Source organism: Ananas comosus, linkage group 6 (assembly GCF_001540865.1).
Source record: "Ananas comosus cultivar F153 linkage group 6, ASM154086v1, whole genome shotgun sequence".
Lineage (NCBI taxonomy): Eukaryota > Viridiplantae > Streptophyta > Magnoliopsida > Poales > Bromeliaceae > Ananas > Ananas comosus.
Genome location: NC_033626.1, coordinates 9,165,671 through 9,188,474, shown reverse-complemented (window position 1 = coordinate 9,188,474; position 22,804 = coordinate 9,165,671). Strand labels below are relative to the sequence as shown.

At 31.7% G+C, this 22,804-nt stretch overlaps 2 protein-coding genes across 2 annotated transcripts; both read right to left on the bottom strand.

Annotated features, from left to right (window-relative positions):
* LOC109712167 (probable GTP diphosphokinase RSH2, chloroplastic) lies at positions 368-3,657 on the bottom strand (the record flags this gene model as incomplete). The annotated part of the gene is made up of 6 exons (XM_020235589.1): positions 368-971; positions 1,589-1,940; positions 2,015-2,173; positions 2,263-2,723; positions 3,043-3,228; positions 3,379-3,657. Coding segments are annotated over 6 exons (1,725 nt in total), but the record flags the coding sequence as incomplete, so codon positions are not given.
* Positions 3,660-4,399, bottom strand: LOC109712112 (probable GTP diphosphokinase RSH3, chloroplastic; the record flags this gene model as incomplete). Its single annotated transcript, XM_020235541.1, has 1 exon — positions 3,660-4,399. A coding segment is annotated over exon 1 (315 nt), but the record flags the coding sequence as incomplete, so codon positions are not given.

Genomic DNA, 22,804 nt, shown 5'->3' with positions numbered 1-22,804 from the left:
CGGGTAGCGTGCTACTTCTCTCTCTCTCTCTCTCTCTCTCTCTCTCTCTCTCTCTCTATATATATATATATATATATATATATGAAATTGATACTTTTAACAAAAGAAGTTGGGAGTGAGAAAGCTTTTTTGTTTACCTAAAAAGAATATTTACTATTGAAATTGAAATAAAATTTATTTTATGAAAAATTTACATAACATACAAAATCATTTTTTTCCATCAGTGAACGATGAGTTCTAGGTCGTGTCTTTAGCGTACTATTTACTTGGCATTCAAATTATTTTTTTTCATCAGCACAATTAACTCCATACGACAAAATTGGTCAATTCCATAAATTAATAGAAGTTTAGGAGACATCTAACTTCATTTAAAAAGATTGGGGGTGCAAAATAAAGCTTTGATGAAAGATCAGAGTTATCAATGCAGTTAACTTACATCCCTTAGAATAGCTTTTTCAATACAACCCTGAAGATTACAACCATTGAGAACAAATATCAATAATAAATCTGGATGTGAGAAAACGAATTAACCTCTCTCAACCTACATTACTGCCACTCAAGAACTTTGAACTCAAGAATTTCCTTTGCAATTACTCTACACTAACTGTACAGTTACTTGCTATGTACAATGAATCAATTGGTTAGAGCTACAACAAATCGGCATACTGCGACATAGGGGCTGGTCAGTTACTAAGGAAGTGCCGACCGGACAAATTGAGTTGTCCTTCGTACATTCGCTGGATTTCCTCCCTATACTCCGTCAAGGCCTTGCGGGGCAGAGCCGGCGTCAGCTCCACCACATCCCCCATATTCAGCTTCTGGCTCGGGTTGCTCACCGGTTCATTGTTCAATCTCGGCCTCAGCTCTTCTTTGAGAGGAAAGTTGTAATGGGTCCACCTAGAGCTCGCTCCACCAACCCTTTCTAATAGATCACTCATGGTCGAGTTCTCCGGAAATTCCTGCACCGACATCTGAAATTGACAACACAATCATGTTAAACATCTGAATAACCATTTATCGACTCGAATGCATGAACTACATTAGGAACAAACAGAACACCGCCTTCACATTGTGCAAGGAGAATAGATGAATAAACAGTATATGCAGTTACTGTGATTTTCAGTCATATCTACTAAAGCATTTTACAAAGAAAATAGTCTTGAGCTTTTGTAGTGGCAGAAAGACAAAACATGATTTTGAGCGCCAAAAGCAGAGCTCCACTTTGGAACTTTTGCCGCCGCTGCAGATAGAAACGGAAAGAGAAATTTTACTTCAATTTGAATAACACTTCCTCAAACAACACTAAACTCTATAACAAGAGCCAAGCAGGCTGGAGGTTTAGAAATATGCTGTTTGTAAAGCCGTCCGAAGAAATAATAACTTCTCATTGAAGCGGAAGCTGAAACAAATGCTTCACATTGGAGCTTCTGTTTTTAGGCCCCATATTTTATGTTCATACCACAGCAAAAACTCTTAAACTACTTGCAGTCATAAGCATGGTTTTTGAATGCTTTAGCTTTCCGAGCTTGACGTGTTGTTTCAAAAGCTGAGCCAAATGGACAGTAACACAGATCTTAAAGGGACCGACCTTCTCATTATCCAGCACTATGACGAAAATGGGGCCTTCGTGGTTGCACTGGAGTGCATATGAATAAGGGCAGTCATCAGAATGAGATGGAAACGGACATGGCGGCCTAATCTTGTTATTGTCACCGAACGAAAAAGACCGGTCAGTCCTCATCGTCTCGCATTGCCAGGTAACGACCCATCTAGCCCACTCCACCATTTGGAGCACAAATGAGTGCTTGCAGCTACCTTCCTTGTACCTCCAATGAGCAGCAAGCCCATATTCGGCTTGCAAATGCATCTCCCTTGTTCGAATTTGAACTTCAAATGGGACCATGCCTTCACTAAGAACGACAGTGTGCAGAGATTGGTACCTGCAATCAACTATCAGTTAAAAAGTCCAAGATGGGAGATTGTATTGAAACATCCTATATTCTCAATTACCTACCCATTTATTTTGGGGTGAGCAATGTAGTCCTTGAACCTCCCAAGTACTACGGGCCATAACTTATGAACCACATCCAGTGATCGGTAGCAGTCTTCTTCGTTTTCAACTACCAATCGTAGTCCATGGATATCGTGGATCTCATCCATGGTTATCTTCTTCCTAAGAAAAATTGTTTTCCAAACGAAGTTAGAATAGACGTAAAATCCATATTGACATTTTATATGTAGAAAGAGGATTGATGCACTTACTTTAGCATCTTGTTGTAAATACTATACAAGCTCTTATGCCTCCCAGATAGAAGATGATAAGAAATGCTTCTATCGTCGAGACTGTTTTTTAGTCTTGCTATCGCTTCTGAAATAAGTGCTTCATCAAATGTCTTTACTAGTTTGGAGGACAGCACTTTGTGCTCCCCTGGATTTAAAATCCTGAAGCAGATATTCTCCAGCTGCTCCTTCCAACTATAGATTCCCAATCTACTCGCCAAAGGAACAAAAATCTCCATAGTCTCCTTCGCAAATCTCAGTCGTTTGGCTACGGGTAATGCCTCCAGAGTCATCATGTTGTGCAGTCGGTCCGCTAGCTTCACAAGAACAGCTCTGGCATCAGCCATAGCGAGAAACATTGTGTGTAGGCGGTCCGCTTCGATACTTTTGTTTGCCGTGTTATTGTCGCGAGCAAGCTTGCTTAATTGGCTTAGTTTTGAGACCTGGATGAATAGCAAAAAGGAAAGTAAAAAAATTTTGATGATCAGGTCTAGGGTATAAAACATCTGAATTAGGATGAAAGATTTAGATTTGAGTGGTAATCAACTAAACAAGAGAGAACATGAGTACTCTAACCTCCTCAGATTGAGAAGGTGCAAAACAACTTGTTCTAACCTACTGTGAAACAAAATGTTCCAAACCAAAGAATCAACAAAATGTTGTAGCAACTCTTACACTTAGTGTGTAAAACATATGTCATCAAGAAGAATTGCGACAATACCCAACAAAAAGGGAAGCAAAGGAAGAAGAAAAACACCATACCCCTTCAACAAGGTCGGCTACACCAGATCCAACCACATGGAAGATATGATCATAATCCATAAAAGAATCATCTAGAGCATCATGTAAGAGCCCCGCAGCGACTACCGTCGGGTTAGCACCAATCTTTGCTAGTAGAACTGCGGTCTCGACACAATGCTGCAAGTAGGGATCTCCGCTCGCCCTCATCTAATTCACAACCCGAGAAAAACCCAATTCAGCTCACAAACTAATTACGCAAATTGCAATTCAGAAAAGAAATTTTTTATCTTTTTTTGTCTCGACATATCGATAGAATGAAAGGAAAGATTCATATAAGGATAAATGTGATGTGATCACCTGACCCCTGTGAGCTGTCTCTGCTTCATAGAAAGCTTTCACCACCAACTCCTCATGGAAGATCTTATGCCGCGATTGAGCCTCAACAAGCATTTTCTTTGTGTATGGATCGCAAAAGCGCTCTATCTCTACCAAATTCTCATCCAATTCAAACGGTAATTCCTCGACATCAAGCCGCCCTTCCCCTACCGATTTGGGGCTCTGGGGGGCATAATCCAGGCAAGAACCCAATGCGTTCCTAATGAATCCATTGAAGAGCCGATCTCGTCGGGCTCTCCACTCCCGCCATAGGAGACGGGGCTATGGAACACCGACACAGGGCTAGGGTTCCGGCACTTGAGGGAGGTGTATGAATACGAGCTCCCCAGCTCGTCGGGCTCGTCGCGGCCGGAGTAGCTCGGCGACGACAGCGACGACGCATGGCGGGGGCCGGCGGGGGAGGAGAAGAGGCACGAGAGACCTCCGGCGACTGCGGCGCCGCCGGAGGCGGAGTGCGGCTGCGGCGGCGGCGGCGGCCGGGGGGCGAGGTCGAAGTCGGGGGCGAAGCAGAGGCCGCCGGGGGCGCTGGCGTAGATGGCGATCGCGGGCACCGACATGGTCGCCGAAAAATCCTAGATTCGTCAACAGCCGACGACGTAGAAGCCCAACGATCTCGGATTCGAATGGGAAACTGGGGTTAGCGTTCGAGGAAGCGATCCGAATTTGGAGGAGGATGAGGTGTTGGGAAAAGCGAAAATGGAGGAGCTCTAAAAAGACGGAGGGGAGAGAGGAAACCCTAGATGGGGGGGGGGAAGAAGAAGGAGAAGAAGAAGCTCGCGGTCAAAGAAATGGGGAAGAGAGAGAGAGAGAGAGAGAGAGAGAGAGAGAAAGGGAGGGGGAGAGGTGTGCGTGGAAGTTAGTGCCAGAGGAGAAGAATCTGAGAATCCCGAGGAGTAGAAAAATGGAAGCAGTACATACAGCAGTAGAAGAAAAGTGGATCGGAATCACCAGATTGACCTTTCCACTTAAAAAGAACAGAGTAAGGTGCTGCATCCGAGCTTCTTCTCTAACTACCAAACAACCAATCAGCTTTCCAGTTAGGCATGCCACTTCGACCATCCGGTAAATTCTTCTTCTCTAACTTTGATTTCATACTATTTTAACATAATAATAATAATAATAATAATAATAATAATGTGCTTGTAGTTTTATTTTTCCGCTCTAGAAAATTTTGATATTCATGATTTGACAGTATTACATGTTTTATTTATAATGTGTGTTGTAAGCGTGATTTGCTCTGGTATTATTTATTGGAACTGGTATTTATACTGATACCGATTGAAATAACTAAACTATGTTAATAAAAAATAATTAATTATATTCTGAACAACACTTATACCGTCATGCCTACTATACCCTTATTCATCTAATTAATCCATGCCTAACTATATATAGCCATCAAGTCATAACAGATGATTTAAATCCAATTTTATTTTGAATAACTATAAATCTTACTCTAATTAGTAATTACATATTCTTAAAATATAATCGATGAATATTTGGATATACTCTATCTATAACTAAATTTTAAATTAAGTTTGAATTATTATTACAACAGTGTAATTTATTTTATTTTAAAAAAATAACTTATAATTAAATATTATATCAAATTTTAAATATTTTGATCATACTTTGTCGACCAAATGTGTAAGTTTCTTTAATAAATCGAAGAAATTTACTAAACAAAATATTCATGCATTCAAACATGGCCTTCATAAAAAGCATATAGTCCTTAATATATAAGGAGTTTGATTAAAGGCCCCCTTGCATAAAAAATTCACTACTTTTACTATTTTGCAAAATTAGCCATATTTTTTTATTTTATAATTTCGATCGTGTTTTTTTTTTTAAATGACTTATTTCTCTCTCTTTTTGTTGCGTATGATTCTTTCCTATCTATTACATCTTCACCGATGCAGCCGCACATCTACCGGCCTATTTCGTCTTTACAGTTGATTATTTTCTACCAAATAATTAAATAAATATTATAACAATTAAAAAACTTTTCTTTTATAGCTTATATATACAAATAAATATTTTTAAAAATATTTTTTTATCTGAATTTTAATTATTTAAAAGTTTATTTTACTTCAATTTGAATTTTAACGTTCGGTAAATTAAACAAGAACGTGGTTAGAAAACTGGGTGGGGTTAGAACCATCCACCGCGCTCTCTCTCTCTCTCTCTCTCTCTCTCTCTCTCTCTCTCTCTCTCTCTCTCTTTCTATATATATATATATATATATTGTTGAACAAAATCCGCACTCCGAGGGACCACCGAACACGTGTCCGGAGCTCCCAAATTGCGACGGCTACGGTGATGGGATCGCCTGCGTCGGCGCCCCTCGCGCCGCCACGTGTCGTGCGCGCGGCGGTCGCTGTAACCGCACGTGCCCGTCGTGCGGTCGCCCGCTACCCACCGCGCTCCTTCTCGAGGCCCGCCACGCCTCCATTACCGAACCGGATACGGTTCAAATAATAACCGAACCGGACGGTTTAGGCCAGAATGGACCGTGCGGTGCCCGGGTCGAACGTTGCGCTGTATATTTTTTAGAAAAACCCTTGTCGTTTAGTACTGTCTCATTTAAGTATCGTATAATTTCATATAGTTTAAAATATATTACTTTAGTACTCTCTGATTTTTGTTTCTTTTTTTTTAATTTTTATTATCCTCTCTGTTAATTTTTTCGTTAAATTAGTGAGAAAGTTAATTGACGGAAAAAGAAAAATTAAATCACATGGTACTAAAGTAATACATTTCAAACTACAGAATACCAAAGTGAGAAACTGCGATACTTCAGGGATGGTATTTGAAGTTTATTGTATTTTTTATTAGGAAAAGAAAATTGCTTCCTCTCTCCCCCTATATAGATATAAATTTTATATCATATTTATTCAAAAATTTAATATGACTAGTAAAAAAAATAGCAGTATTTGGCACATTACATATAAGAGTGCATATAGTATTACTTTTTTGATATTAATTATAAAAAAATTTACTTGTATATTCCCAAAAAAATAGAAAAATCTTATACGTACCTCCGATCCTAGAATTCACAAAAATCCAAATAATTTTTAGTAAAAATAAAAAAATTGATATGACAGATAGAGAATTATTGACTTTTAAAATAAATAGATGTAAAATATACATTCTATTTTGAAGTGTATCAGTAATATTTCTCATTACTTATAAAGAAAAAATTAAAATATGCCCACATGAACTTAGAATATTATATATATTTATTTTATAAACTTTCAAATATTATTTATATATTTGTAAGCATTAAAAATTTGTAATTATATCCCTTGATTAAAAAAAAGGCCCTGTCTTTTTAGTCAAAAAGATATTTTACCCTTATTCTCTTCACTATTTTCTTAAAGTCAGCAATAAAAAATATTATGGAAGAAACTAAAATAGATCAAATGGTTTTAATTTACTAATAAAAGGAGACAAAGTTTATTCTCTTCACCCCAATTGGTTACCACTGCTAATCATAATATGGAAAAATAGTTATTTATACTACTAATATATGATAGAATTTAACTAGCTGGGAAGAAAAATTGCAAGTATTTAAAGTTGACAAAAATATATAAATATTTTAATATATATATATATATATATATATATATATATATATATATATATATTGCAGGACTTGTGTACTATTAGAAGTACAGAAGGCTTTGTACTCCTAAGTCGTTTTCGATGATGGAATTTTCGAATCTACGATCAGTTTCGTTAGACTTAATCTAGTATATTTGAAGTATTTATAAAATAAATTTTATAGATTTTCAATATTATTTGCCTAGTAATTAAGAGGGCTCAAAATTAACGATTGAAATTAAAAATCTCACAAAAAGTTATGATGTAGTACAAAAATTTTTAATCAAAAATATTGATCTTGCTGTAGGTAGTATAAAAATTTTTTTATCAAAATTTCGTCTGATTTGAATATTTCTACACCGTTGAACTTACAAACGGGACATATTACCTATTAAATGATTTTGAATTCTTTGATCGCTAGGTAAATAATATTAAAAATCTACAAAATTTATTTTCTAAATATTTCAAATATACTAGATAAAATCTAACAGAGCCGATTGTCGATTTGTAAGTTCCATCATCGAAAACAACTTAGGAGAATGAAGGCCTCCGTACTCCTTGTAGCACACAAGTTATCCTATTTTATAGAAACATGTGTATAAGAGCACTGCTATCTGTACACCCTAAAAGATAATGTATATCTTATATCCACTCATCTAAGCACCAATAATAAATTTTTGTCTTGCTAATCTTTTACTTTTAAATACTTAAAATTTAAAATTTTTTTATAAATTTTAGAAATTAAAAGAGCAGTGTACACTCCAAAAGGGGTATGTATTTTACACTCTCGCATCTAAAGGCTAACAATGGACATTGGCCCTTGCCAATTTTTTTTTTTTTTGTAAAGCACATATTGGCCGATTAAAATTAACTTTTCTATAAAAATAAAAATTCTATACTTGTTATTTTTTATTTTTAATATTTCAATATTTTTATACTAACTTTTTACTATTTTATATAAATTATAAAATTTTTAATTTTTTTTTTTTTAATATTTAGAAGGATGTAGAGGTGGGCAACGCAAGGGTTGAATCTACAAATACTGAAGCAGTGGAGCTCCGTCTTGAGCACCCGAACCGGGCCGGTTCAAAACTGGACCGGTTCTGAAAAACCGATTTGTCCGGTTTAAGTGCATGTGGACCGTATGGTGCCAAAGTACTTATGGTGAAATTGTTCGGAGAACCCCTCAACTATGGCATATCTTGAAATGGCCCCTTCAATTTTTCCCTACTGTAACTAAATTTTTCTTAGCTTTTTCGATTTTTCGAAATTAATTTATATTTATTGTTTTAGCTGAAATATTTGCTTATTTAACAGATTTATCAAATTTTTTATTTTTTTGGCTAAAATTATTTAATTCTAATTAAAAGAATAAATCTTGACGGTTGAAAGCATCATTTCCAAATGATATTTTTACCAAATTTTTATATCTAATTTTGAATGTTCAAAAAATAATTTATATTTTTTTGTGTTATTTTTGGATTAGCAGGGTTCATATTGTGTTGGTTATAGATTATTTTTAATAATTTTGTACCGTTGATTTATAATGTAAGTAGTAAATAGTTTGATAGTTGGTATCTGAGATTCTAAATGTGAAATTTAGTTATTTCGTACTTCTAACCATATTTATTTTCTAAAAAAATGAACGAAGTATATAAGAGTTTCCATATGAATTAACCACTACAACAAAAACAGTTTATAGCGACACTTTTAAATATCGGTACAGGTAAAAAAAAATGCTGTTGGCCAAATTACCGACACTTTTAAATGTCGGTACAGGTCAAAAAAAGTGCTGTTGGCTAAATTACCGACACTCTTAAAAAGTGTTGCTATATGTGGGGTCGCTAGGTATATAGTGGCAGTTAAAGAGTATCGTTATAACCTAAAAAATGTGCTGCTAATTTACCAACACTTATTTAAGTATTTAGCAACCGTCGGAACTCTACCTTGTTGGCTGCGGTGGCGGAGGAGGACGAGAGGGAAGAGCTCTTCGTCTAGGATTTCAGTGGATTGAGTGAAGAGAGAAGGGGAGATGGTAATCGATTTTTCTTTCTTTTTTTTTTTTTTCTTTTCTGTTTGTAATCGAGCCAAATGAGCTGGGTGAGGTGGGTCGAGTAGAATAACCTTTTATTTTTGGTTTGATTGGGCTTTATATTTAGGCATTAGTAGATTTTTTTTTAAGTTTTGACATAAATGGGACACTTACATAAAAATGTTCCAAACATGTGTCTCTATAACCTAATTCTGTTGTAGTATATATTGAGTATACTAATTGTACAAGTTAATAAAATTAAGAACAACCTTTATTTTAATTTGAAAGAAAAAACTTAATTAATAATTGTTTAGGGCCAAAAAACAAAAAAAAAAAAACAAATGCAGCAGAGATTGGATTGATCCTTAAGCCTTGTGCACATGTAGAAATAAGTAAAATCGTGTTTCATAATCCCTATCCTTGTTGTACTATATTCATGCAAATGCAATTGTTGTGTCATTTTCATGAACACGATTACTCATTTCATTCAGAGATGGTATAGATATAATTAATGGTGTTTTTGTGAATGGACTCAACTCAGAAGTTTTTATTTTAATATCATATTAAAAAACTATAAAAAAAACCTTTTGAGATCGAGCCTAGACATGTAATTTACAAAAATAAACCCTAACTTATTTGTACTATAATTTGGACTTATTAAGGGATCCGCGCAATGCAACAAGAAAATATTATATAGTTAATTATTATAGCATGTAGATTTTATTTTCGATTGTGTTTAGTACATAGATGGTGATAGATTATTACACTATAACTAAGATGAGTCGCTACATATTTAACCATCAAATAAAATTTTAAGTTAACTAACACTTCATTGTGGATCTTTAATTCTTTTTAACCATTTGAATAATAAATAAATAGAACAAAACAAATAAATAACAATTCAAATTATGATAATAGTTTATTATGCTATAATTAAGACGTACGGGTCTCTATATATTTAATATAAACATTCAATAAAATTTTACGTTTAGTTAATTTCTTTTCTTTCTAATATATGGACTACAAATAAAAAACTATAAACTTACGCACTTATTTCTTATTAAAAAATATTTTCTTTGATATCATTAATTATAAAATATTTGAAGCCTAACTAACAAGTTTTTAACTAAATACTTTTATACATAACTTTTTAAACAATCTAATATATTATATTTATCAAAATAAATCTTAATTTCATAAGAATAAAAATATATAGTGCCCTCAACTATTGATCTTTTTGAAATAACTCCCTCGACGTAAACCTTTAAACGTCATCAAATTTTTTTTAACTTTAGTATTTGTGGAGTTAAATTATTTCAATAACTTAATTTATTTTAAAATTTAATCAAATCTTATAGTTTTGGTAGCTATTCTTAAATAAAATTTTGAACTAAAACGTTAAGAGTTAGAAAAAAATTATTTTGAATTGTTAAATAGGTGATGGTGTCTTTACTTTGTTAAAATTGATCGGAGAAAGAAGATACTATTACATGTACATAGTCATATTAACACTTCATACACCGCAATTTATATTAAATAACTAACATTACAATATAAAAATTTAATTAAATATATTTGATCTATAAAATCTAAAGATTTAAAATATGTTCGATGAATTAGATTTTAAAATCTATATTAAAGGATTTGAAGTATTTGTTGTATGTACATATATACATCCGGTCCAGAAAATGCTTCATAAGGTGCATTCAATTCAAAGAGAGATGGAAAACAAATATTTCATTGCACCTAGTGTGCATTAAAGCTGTAAAGTATATATGATAATTATTGAAATATCTGATAATTAGTACTGTAAAATAAAATAAAATATAAAATATGTAATATATATAACAGATTTAAATAATTTATTGTATTACGAAAATTTATTTTTGATGCATATCTTAGTGTTGGTTTAGGGTGCCCCTTTCATTGGCTTCTCCCTTAAATAGCAACGTGATTCAATGTGAAGCCATTTTTATTGATGCGATGGGATTGTCAATTTATGTATTCTATTATATAGAGTTTGACTGGGCTACTATCGATAGTAAACTGCTCGGTTTACTATCGATTTGTTTTTAATGATAGGGCTTCTAAATCGGCGATCGGCACCGTTGAACATGATCTAGACCATTTAAATTATCTAGAAATCAAATTTCATGATTTTTTGGCATCACTAACTGAACGATCAAAGAGTCACAAAATCTATAATTTTAATGGCTGATATGGTGCGTTTGCTCCTTTAACGGTATAGAAGATTTCAAATCAACTAAATTTTTGTTAAAAAATTCTTTAAACTATTTAAAATAAGATCTAGACTCTAAATCTCAAATAGAAAAATTGTATCATCACTTTTTGAAGGATATTCAATTCTAACCATTCATTTTTCTATTTACTTGATGGACAAGAGAGCAATATCGAAAATGTATGAAATTTGATTTCCAGATAGTTTAAATAGTTTAGATCATGTTTAATAGTGCTGATAATCAATTTGGAAGCTCTATCATCGAAAATAAATCGGTAGTAAACGGCTCGATTTAAGCAAAACTCCTATTATATATATGTTGTTAAAATCGGAACGGCGAAAAATAGATCCAGAAAATAACTTAATGCAAGAAAAGAAAAGATAAGCGGAAAGAACACACCGATAATTACGTGGTTCGGCCAACGGCCTACGTCCACGGGCGAAGACGGAGCAAATATTTTATTAATGTCGAAAAGGCGGAGTACAAGAAAATCTCTCAAAAGACCAAAACTTAATTAGATCCGAAACGCCGCAACAAGCAACTCCAAAACGGCTTCTCTCTCAACCCGTACGGACCCAAAAATTGGCCTTAATTAGCCGGCAGCTTGGCTCTCTCTAATACACAGTGCACAATAGCTTCATCTCGGCTCGGGTCACGACACGCTAGAATGCACGATACACCATGGGTTGGGTTGACTTAATTTAATTAAGCACCAACAGAGTACCCTGAGCCGAGCACCAAGAGCAACCCCTTAATTAATTTGCTTGGCCCTTAATTTGGTCGCTGCAGGAGTTCCGGCTCCTCAATGCTCTATATATACAATATATATTAGAGCCTTAATTGGAGTCGGATTATACCAAATTAATTTGAGTCTGACTCAAATTAAATATTACCAAATTATATAATCCTCATTAGATTAGGATTTAACTTCAATTTAGATAACTACAAATCTAAACCAAATATAACATATGTAGATATAGATTCGAATACTCGTTAACATCGACTCGAATATTGCCACAACTAGCGTAGAGGATGGATCATATTCTCCATGTGTACTTTGATTGATACATTGATTCCTCTGAGTGGCGACTCACACTGTATAACTAAGAAGGTTAGAGTTGTTTGATGTAGTAGGTCAAGAACAGGCCAAAAAACAAAAGAATAATGTGGCTTTTATTCTTTGAAATGTTGTGCAAACATTAAACTTTGACATTGGTAAAATGGTCCCATTAATTGTGCTTTTATTGGACTATTCTTAGAATCTGAAACATGCCACCAATATACTGTATAATAGGATATTTAAAAATTAATGCGAAGTATTATTTGTACATTCAAAAGTGGAGTGTTCAATAAATTATACACCCCATGCACCTATCTAAAAGTTTATACTAAGAGGAATAAAGTGGATAGTTGGGTGAGTGTAGAGTAAGATTTATACCCTTATTTTTTAATATGAATAAAATACCTTTTGGAAAAAAAAAAAAGACAAAGCAAGTGATTAAAATTTAGTCATTTTAAAGACTAAGATGTAAGATTTATACAAGTTTTCATATAACGTTAGTTCCAATTAAACCCAGATCACAGACTTACAGATTAGAATTATCAGGCCCCACTTAGCTCTCATACTTTCGACTAGTATTCAGCGTGATACCAATTGTAACAGCACGACCCGCTAGCAATAATAACTCGTTAGACCTAAACCACCGATCCAAAATACTTACGTCTAATTATTATTATTATTATTAGCATGTGAGATTTCATATATTCTAATACTGTATGAATAACATTAAATTGTCGTTTATCTTCAAAAACTTAAGAATCCGAACAAAAAACAGTGCTTGTATTATTTATAGTCAATATTTTTAATCTTTGTATTGGTTAATATGGGATCTGAGATCTTTTTGTAGTAGTCTAGAGTTTTGTGATAATTAAGCATATTAGACTCTTTTTTTTTTTTTATTATACTGTACTTTTCTTTTAAGACACCATCAAACTGTCATGTTCTTATCAATATATGCGGCGTAATTTTGCTATCTTATATTATTTATTTTTAAAACATATTACCAAATTATTATTTTCTCACCAACTTCTATGTTATAGTCAACAAATTTTTTATTTAGTTAAATACACTACTAATTCTATTAAAAGACACCAGTTAAATAGTTAAAAAACAACACAATGAAACTTCAAGATCGACTCAATGAAAGATTCATATCCGAACGGAAGGAAAAACACTAGTTTTTCATAAGATATGAAATTTTATTTTATTTTTTTTTTTCCATAAAAGCTTATTTTCTTTTTGAACCAAATGAAAGGAAAAACTGAAAAAAAATAACTTTTTATAAAAAATATTTTTTTTTCAAAATTTTCTTTTATACTTTTCCGACGATCCAAACACTCTCTTATTTCTTTATACATTTTATAGTTGCATCAAAAAAATAAAGAAACACATCACTATATACAAGTACAACCTCTTCAACTCCATTTTGCCTTCTAGGGTTTGATCGCCCTCACCACTTAACGGGTCAGATACCAATCGGACTCTAAACACTCTACACAGATAACGGGGCCATTCATCTCATAACGGGCTTAAATTGTGTGGCCCGAAAAGACCCATCAAGCAGAGTTCAATTCCAATCTTATTTTTGGTGGTACTCGAAAAAGAAATGGACAGTGCAATTTAAGAATCAGAACAATTTACAATTACTATTACAACATCAAAATTTTAAACTGTTGCTAAATCTTAAGGACAAAATAAATATTTCATAACCAAAGTATTATGATATGGGATAATTGCCGATATACCTCTCAATACTTCTGAAATATTTTATTTATTCATTTTTTTTTGTTCCAATATACCTTTTATATTTTTTTCGTTATTTAAAAATACCCTCGCTGGTAGTATTCATCTTAGGTTAAATCCTAAATTTCTATCAGAGTTAAAAAAATAAAAAACTAAAAATACTTCTTTTGTTCCTAACTTAAGAGCAAATTAAAAAAAATCAGTGACAGTAGAAGGATATATATGGAAGGGAAAAAATCAAAATATATTTTTTTTGCTCTTAACTTACCGGCAAATAAACCAACTGTTCCTAGAGCAAGTGGCAAAGGTCTTGGTGGTTGGTATTCGAGACCCAAGTTCGAATCCTAGTTGATTCACATTTTCAGCTAAGTTTATTTCTAAATAAAATAAACGAAGCGGTAGCATGCTACCTATATCTCTCTCTCTAAAAAAAAAAAAAAAACTTACCAGTAAATAATAAATGTTGGTGATGAGATGGGTGTATTTGAGAGGGCAAAATAATAATTTCATAGGGATAACAGTTAATAATAAATATTGGTGATGAGATGGGTGTATTTGAGAGGACAAAATAATAATTTCATAGGGATAACAGTTATTTCTTACAGTAGAATCTAATTGTAGGGATATATTTANAAATAATAAATATTGGTGATGAGATGGGTGTATTTGAGAGGGCAAAATAATAATTTCATAGGGATAACAGTTAATAATAAATATTGGTGATGAGATGGGTGTATTTGAGAGGACAAAATAATAATTTCATAGGGATAACAGTTATTTCTTACAGTAGAATCTAATTGTAGGGATATATTTAAAAGAACGCTAAATGAGCATATTTGATATTACCTTTATTGTAAGAAAATATATGAGCGTGCACAAGCATTTAATGCAGCAAAAAAAAAAAAAAAATTTATAAAATATGATTCCATCATATATACCTTAATATTATAAGATACAAAATTATTATTCTAATTTAATTAAAAGAAGGGTTCGACTTTCAATCTTTTTTAGTTACCAAAGTTATTTGTCGGATGATATTGAATCTTAACTTCTGATCTTTTGAGTCGCATAAGTATTCGGTCTCTATATATATTTACACAAGACTGTTTCGAGATTGGTGCTTAAGTAAGACAAGTAAAAAAGTCGAAATTTTTCGGCGATATATAAGCAATTGTGCCTATGATATACTTACAACATTTATTGCACCAACATGGCTCCAGTGCCTATAGTCTAGAGAATAGGCGAGCTTGCATTGCACAAAGTAACGTTTCAAATTAAGGTATGTATGAAAATACTGGTTTAATTAGCCTTTGGAGTTTGACCCAAAAATTCTATGGAGTCAAAATTTTCCTTTTTCTTTTTCGTTAACTACTTATATATTCCTATAAATTTATAAAACTACATATTAATTTATTCTTACAGATTTAAAATAACAAATATATATATTTTTATGGTACTGCTGTAATATTCCCTTGAACAGCTCAAATTAAGGTTTTTTCTTTTCTTTTTTTAAAGATCATTTTAAAATCCTTCAAGTAAATTTGCAAGAGTATAGTAAGTACTCTTTGTTGTTGTTGTTGTTGTTGTTGTTGTTGTTTTTTTTTTTCAAACTTCCTTTTTTATTTATTTATTTTTCAAATTATATAAAACGCTATGCGATAATGACCTTCTCTTAGGAAGCTTCTAAAGAGATGAGGGTGGGGTAGTTTCACCTAAACCGACCCCACTTAATTATTTAACATAGTCATGGTATTTTCTACGTACATGGCTCAAATTTATTTTTTGTGCCAAATAATAATTAATTAGGGTCTTACCAGGTCTTGGACCCCTGAATAAGATATTTAATAATAATTTACTTAGTATTAACATTTTTTTCCTGTGATTAGAAGGTCGCGGTAGTTTGGTAGAATATTATATTTTATCGATTTTATCAATAAGGCGATTCATCTTATTCTGAAAATATCCATTTTATAGGCTTTTTTGATTACACAACGTATTCATCTATGAATTACTGAGGCCTTGTTTGGATGCCCGAATAAGTTATCATCAGATAACTTATTCTGATATAGGGATTTTCTTGTGTGATAAGAAACAAAGAATTTGATTTTTATTCTTTCGAAAGTCTTCACATTTATGATTTGATAAAATACATATTTTACTTACGAGATAATTTTTCTTATTCCAATAAAATTACTAGAAGGTGGTTCATGATATTCATTTTAGACATTTGATTATACTCCTCATTTGCCAAGTACTACAAGTTACTTGAGTAAATCAAAGAGATATACCAAACGAGCTATTCATGCACTCAAAAAGGGTCTACTATTTATCAAGTAAACTACAGAGATATGCAAAATAAGACATTCATGTATCATTGATTGTCCCTAAAACAAGTGATAAAGGATTTGGTTGTTTTCTAATAAGTCTTTGATAATTTATTCAGTATGAAATTAGAAAAAAAAAATTTATGTGATCGAAAGTAAATAGTTTGATTTGCATGAAAAATTTTTGTTTTCTATGATTTGGTGGTATAATATACTTTATCTATGAGGTGATTTATCTTAGTCCGAAAAAATGACATGCAGATCGAATATGAGAGGTCATTCTAAATATTTAATCATACTTTTATTTATCAGATATCATAGCCTCTTTGACTAAATTTTTTGAATAAAATATTTATGTATCCAAACAGAATCGTATTAAGTACTGTATACTGTACTATAAAGTAAGTTATTTAACTTGATTCTGATTAATTAGTCTCTTAACAATGATTGATTAAGAGTTGCCAACAACTTTAGTAGTGTCTTTGGTGGGCAACCCAACTGCGTGTTGGCTCGCTTTGGGTTGGACCATGTGTGGTTTATTTTGAGCTCACAAGTGAATATAATTAATGTGGTGGTTTTGGCATTTTGTACTACTTAATTAAAGAAAGGGATAGGCTTTATCAATCAAAATAGAGAGGAAATAGGATTTAGGGTTTCTAATTAAGTATCATTTGGGATTCTAGAAAAATTTTATATATATATCAGGGAAAATTTCCTGTGTACATCTCCAAATATCCATATTTTTACTAAAGCCCTTGTAAATATTGAAATATCACAAATGCCCTTCAAAATTTAGAAAACTTTCAAAAATGAACTTTCAGATAATATAACATATATTCCGTCTAAATCAACACAATGGAAAGGCAAATTCAAATTTTACCCTCACTCCAACATCGCTATCTCTTAATATTCCAATTTCAAAAATAAATCACTCGTTTAATTATAAAACTAATTTCTTAGATATAAATTTTAAAATTTGTTTTAGTTATAAAATTTTGACATTCAATTGTTGCATGTAATCGACATTAAGGATCCTATAATTTCAAAATCTAATATAACTAACATTTGAAAAAAATATATATAATAAAATTTTGGGTAAACTTCAAATACCATCCTTATGGTTTCGTGCATTCCCACTTTAGTATCTTATGGTTTAAAATGTATTACTTTAATATCCTTTGGTTTTATTTTTCTCTTTCTATCAACCTCTCCGTTAAATCATATACAAAAAAGTTCAGATACTCCACCTATGATTTATCGAATATTCACTTTAGTACTTTGTAGTTTACCGAATTTTTATTTTAGTACCATGCAGTTTTAATTTTGTCATTGATTTAATAGAAAAAATAACAAAGAGGATAACAGAAGAGAGAAAAGCAAATTCATATGGTATTAAAGTAATACATTTTAAACTATAAAGTACTAAAGTGAGAAAGTACGAAACCACAGGAGTGGTATTTGAAGTTTTTTCTAAATTTTTTTTAGAGTAAATTACATAAAATCTCCATGTAAAAATCCAATTTTTCACTTCCAACCCGTCATTTAAAAACCTACACTTTGCCCCCATGTAAAATGAAAAACCTCCTGTCCTAAAAGCAAAATTGCTCCTCCACGTGTGAGGCTTTCTGGCAATTATTTCCAGCGATACAACGACCACATTTCATCCCGTCGGCATGCTTTCAAGGTGGCGCAAGACGAACCCAATAAATTTCAAATCTAGCAAAATATGAGAAAACTCAACGAAAATCGGAGCAAAAGATCAATGGCGAGAAAACAGAAGAATACGAGGTAGAGGATAGGGTTTTGCTCTTATGTATGTCCAGGTTTAGGTTAAACCTCCAATATATATAATCAAGGTAAGGATCTCGCATCAACGCGTCAATTCCGTATAGCACAAGATTAGCCTAAGATTATACTGGATACGGATTACGATTAGGATTAGGATAAAGATATAACGATAAAGTAAAAAAAAATAAAACAAAATAAATCGGATACTTGGACCCCCTGTGAGCTGGTCGCCGCCCGCACGCCTCGTGCTCGTGCAGTGCGCACGTGCATGTGTTTAGTTGAGAGTATAACTTTTATTTTCCCCCAAGCAATTAGTTTGAGAATAAAAGAGTATATAAATAACAACAACATACTTTTAGTTTCTAATGTGGGACTAAACCTCACATATAGAAACCTTAGTTGGTTCTTAGGTAAGGCCTATTGAGCTACCCAAGAGGCTCAATAAAATTTAAATTATAAAAAACTCAACAAAATCTAACACGTCCTTAGCACATCTATTTGCTAGTTCGGCATGTCTTAACGTAATATTTGCTAATAAAAAAAATGTTATCGCTAACTTATATTTCTAAATACGAACTTGTTCAGCCTAATTGTAATGTGATTAGCAAGTTAATAAATTACTATATATTTAAGTGACCTTTTAGGAGCAGTAATTCTGTATAATTTTTTTTTTGTGGCAGAATAAGAAAACCAAATCAAAATATTTATTTTTAAGGTTTAAAATTTCATTTTTGTATTCCGACTTTCCATTGCAATAAAAACTTATAATAGTATCTCTTCACTAAATTAAGGCTAGCTACATTAGAGTATGCTATTGATGAAGCAGTAGCAAATGTGCCAAATTAATGGGGACAACCACAATAAGACCATAAAATTTTTTTGTTTTTTCTTTGAGAGATAGGTAGCACGCTACCCGCTTCGTTTATTTTATTTAGAAATAAACTTAGTTGGAAATATGAATCAACTAGAATTTGAACTTAAGTCTCGGGTACCAACCACCAAGCCCTTTGCCACTTACTCTAAAAACGGTCAGTACCATAAAATTTCTTGTTTATCAAGTGAAATATAGGAATCACAGAGAACTACGCTAGCTATGGCGGCAGCCGTGTATGTATCACACGGCTCAAAATAGTAGTCCATCATTTTCGTGCATTTTTCATGTGATTTTTGTGATTCGCTAAGTATACTCGTGTACCATAAATTTAGAATGAATTGACATTTATATAATAATTGTTTTACTCATTTTATTCTCAACAGAATCACAACAGCAATAGAAAAAAAAAAATAAAACAGATAATATTTATGTGGATTACATCCATAGATGAAGACGGAGTCGAGACTTTCATTATAATCAAAATGGTGTACAAAATATGCCTCTTTTATAAAATTCCAGTCCCAAAAAACATGCCCATACTCTCTCTCTTCTGCCGCCCCAAATCAGTAAAATAAAAGGTAAATTTATAATAGTGGCTAAATCCTAATACGATTAAAAATACAAATCCATTAAAATTAGAAATAATCTCAATTAGATAAGACATAATCTAAAGTTAACTTAATAGGATAACCAAAATAGAATACGATTAGAAAACCTTGCGGTTCTAAAATTCAAGATATATCTAACACGATATATACTTCTTAATTTCAAACTTAGATTTGCATATTAGCGTCAAATATATAGACCTTAACACCAAATAATTCCTTAATTTTGGAAATTTATTTTTGCACACATGTAATTTTCAGAGTTCAATAATAGGACCATAATCCAACAATACTTTTCTACTTCATTCAGTAACCACAAAATGCATGATTGAAATCCAACATTCCTGTAAAATTAGCAGGTATAATTATTAAATTATTAAAACTGCACATCTTGTTCCAGATTTACAGTTAAAAGACTTTTCTATTAAAAATTTAATTGATATGAAACATTCTACATTGTTAAATGGGAGAAATTGTCTGATGTACCCGTAAAATTAATTTTAAAACTCATCGACCACTAGTAAATAATATAAAAAATTTATAACTAGTTTCTAAGAACTTTAAATGCTACTATTGATAACATTTATCAACATCGATCATTAATTTGACTACTATTTATCATCAAAAATACATTTATAGCACAAAAATTTGACGTTATTAATGGCACCGCAGCTTCGCTCGTTGAATCCCTTTAAATTTTAGGGACCAATATTATACATGTCACTTAATTCACATGGAAACTATGTTGTTGGCCAAACGTCCATTCACAATTGGCTTTTGGTGCATGTTTTCTTAATATTTTTAATATATGCGAGAAGTTGAGCAATACTGGTGTTACACTCCTTTCATGGGTGTAGGATATACATCCCACCGGTTTAAGATTGGGGTGTTGTCCACTAGTCACATCAGTCTGCAACACCCCATCCTCGGATGGGTGGGGTGTATATTTTGTACACCCGGATTGGGATGTACAGAAAGCATTTTCCTAAGGGAGCAGTGCTGGAAAAAATATGGCAGTTAGCGTAGTACATAATTTATCCAACTTACTAGTAATCAACTACCTGATTTAACAGCTTTAATCATATTTTTTTAGTAGATAAAATTAAAATATTTTATAGTTAATACCTAGAAGAATAATTAAATTTCAAAATATATTTTTCCTGATTAACTAGAACTAATGCTCCAGTAAAAAATGAACTAAAAGCATGAAGTTGAGGGGATTAGGATTATACGATACATTTTATTTTATTTGAAGGGAATGTTTAGTTTGAAGTATTTGAGACTTGAATGAAAATTGAAATAAGTCGTTTCCATTGTTAACGTTTGGATCGAGGGATTGACATTTTAATTTTTATTGCGAGAAAATTCAAATCCCTTAATAGTGACTTCCACCTCCGTGGTCGGAGTCGACTTTGATTCCGGATTGATTGAATTTTTTTTGGACTAATAATGATTATTCGAATTCAAATATAAATCATATAAATTCATTAGATTAAATTATTAATTTTAAATTTGAATTTGAAATATGAATTTAAAATTTAAATTCAAATTTTATAAGTTTTAATTTATAGTTCTAAATTTAAATTTTTGACTTTGATCTTGAATTTGAATTGGAAAATCAATTTTAAGTCCAAATTGTAGATCAAATTAGATTCAAATTTTCGTTAAAAATTTGAATAACAAATTTAAATTTTAATAAAAATATTATTTTGTATATATTTTAATTTGAATATAATTCTGATTTTGATTCAATTTCTTCCTAGGGACCAAACAAATTTGTTGTTCTGCACTTTGTTTCTGATTTTGATTCAATTTCTTCCTATATATTATGTTATGCACTTTGTTTATTTTTTTAAAAAAATAAATTTAGCTGGAAATATGAATTAGCTAGAATTCGAATTAGGAGAATGATATGTAAATAAAAAAAAAATGAAGCGACTAGCATGGTACCTTTCTCTCAAAATTAAAAAAAATAGAATTAAAATTTGGAATCTCGGGTATCAACCATCAAGTTCTTTGTCATTTGCGCTAGGGACAGTCGGTCTTTTTTCTTGATTATATATAGGATGGGCCGGCACTTATTTGTGTATGTTAGTGCCTGTGTAACTTTATTAGATACATACAAAGACACAAAAACAAACAGTGCTATATATACATCCAACTTGTAGCTTTCTACTTTTTAATTTATTGAACAAGTAAATAAAGTTTCACGTACACTTCATAGTATATATTTTTAGGAAACCTAACACTCCATAGTATGTAAAATTTCAATAAAAAGAATTTTAGAATAAGTTTAATGTATATTTAAGAGGCAATTGCTTATATTCACTTGGAAAATTGTCGACTTTCTTATTTTTACTCTTAAAAGAAAAAAAAAATACTTTTAAGAGTATTTTTAGAAGTTTTAAATATTCTAAAGAACGTTTAACGGTATGGATTGTCGATTCGAAAGCTCTATCATTGAAAATAACTTATGAGTACAAAGACAATAGTACTTATAAGAGTGTAGTAGTCGGACTCTCTCTCTCTATATATATATATAATTTAATGCATAATTAATCTCATCAAAATTATCTTTTTTCAATAGATTAGATGATTTAGGTTTTATTTTACTAAAGACATGCTCACCCACAAATTGGAGACTTAGTTAATCTTGAATTCATATATATCCTTAGCCGCCTGAGACTTGGTCTAGAGCATTCTAAATTAAATATACAAACATAATTTAAAATTAAGAGATCGTTAAGTATATTATGTATTTCCTCAATAATAAAGAGAGATGGTTATTATCTTAACTATAACACAACAAAACTAACCATTAACTGCTCTGCATTTATAGTATTTATTTCCTACTCTTCTCATGTTTATTATTTCGTATTAGGTTACTTTTTGTTTTTGAATTTGTATTAGATATTTTTCACAAATGGACACATATATATATTACTATGTTCATATTCCCTTCAAAAACATTAAGTGGTTAAGTAAATTTCGTTCACCTTAATTAAGCATGGCTCAAAATTGTTAGCATGCTTAATATATATACAAGAAATGTCAATTATGCAAGTTTTTTAGTTTTTTTTTTTCTCTTTTAAGAACAATAGCTATTTTATATTTACAA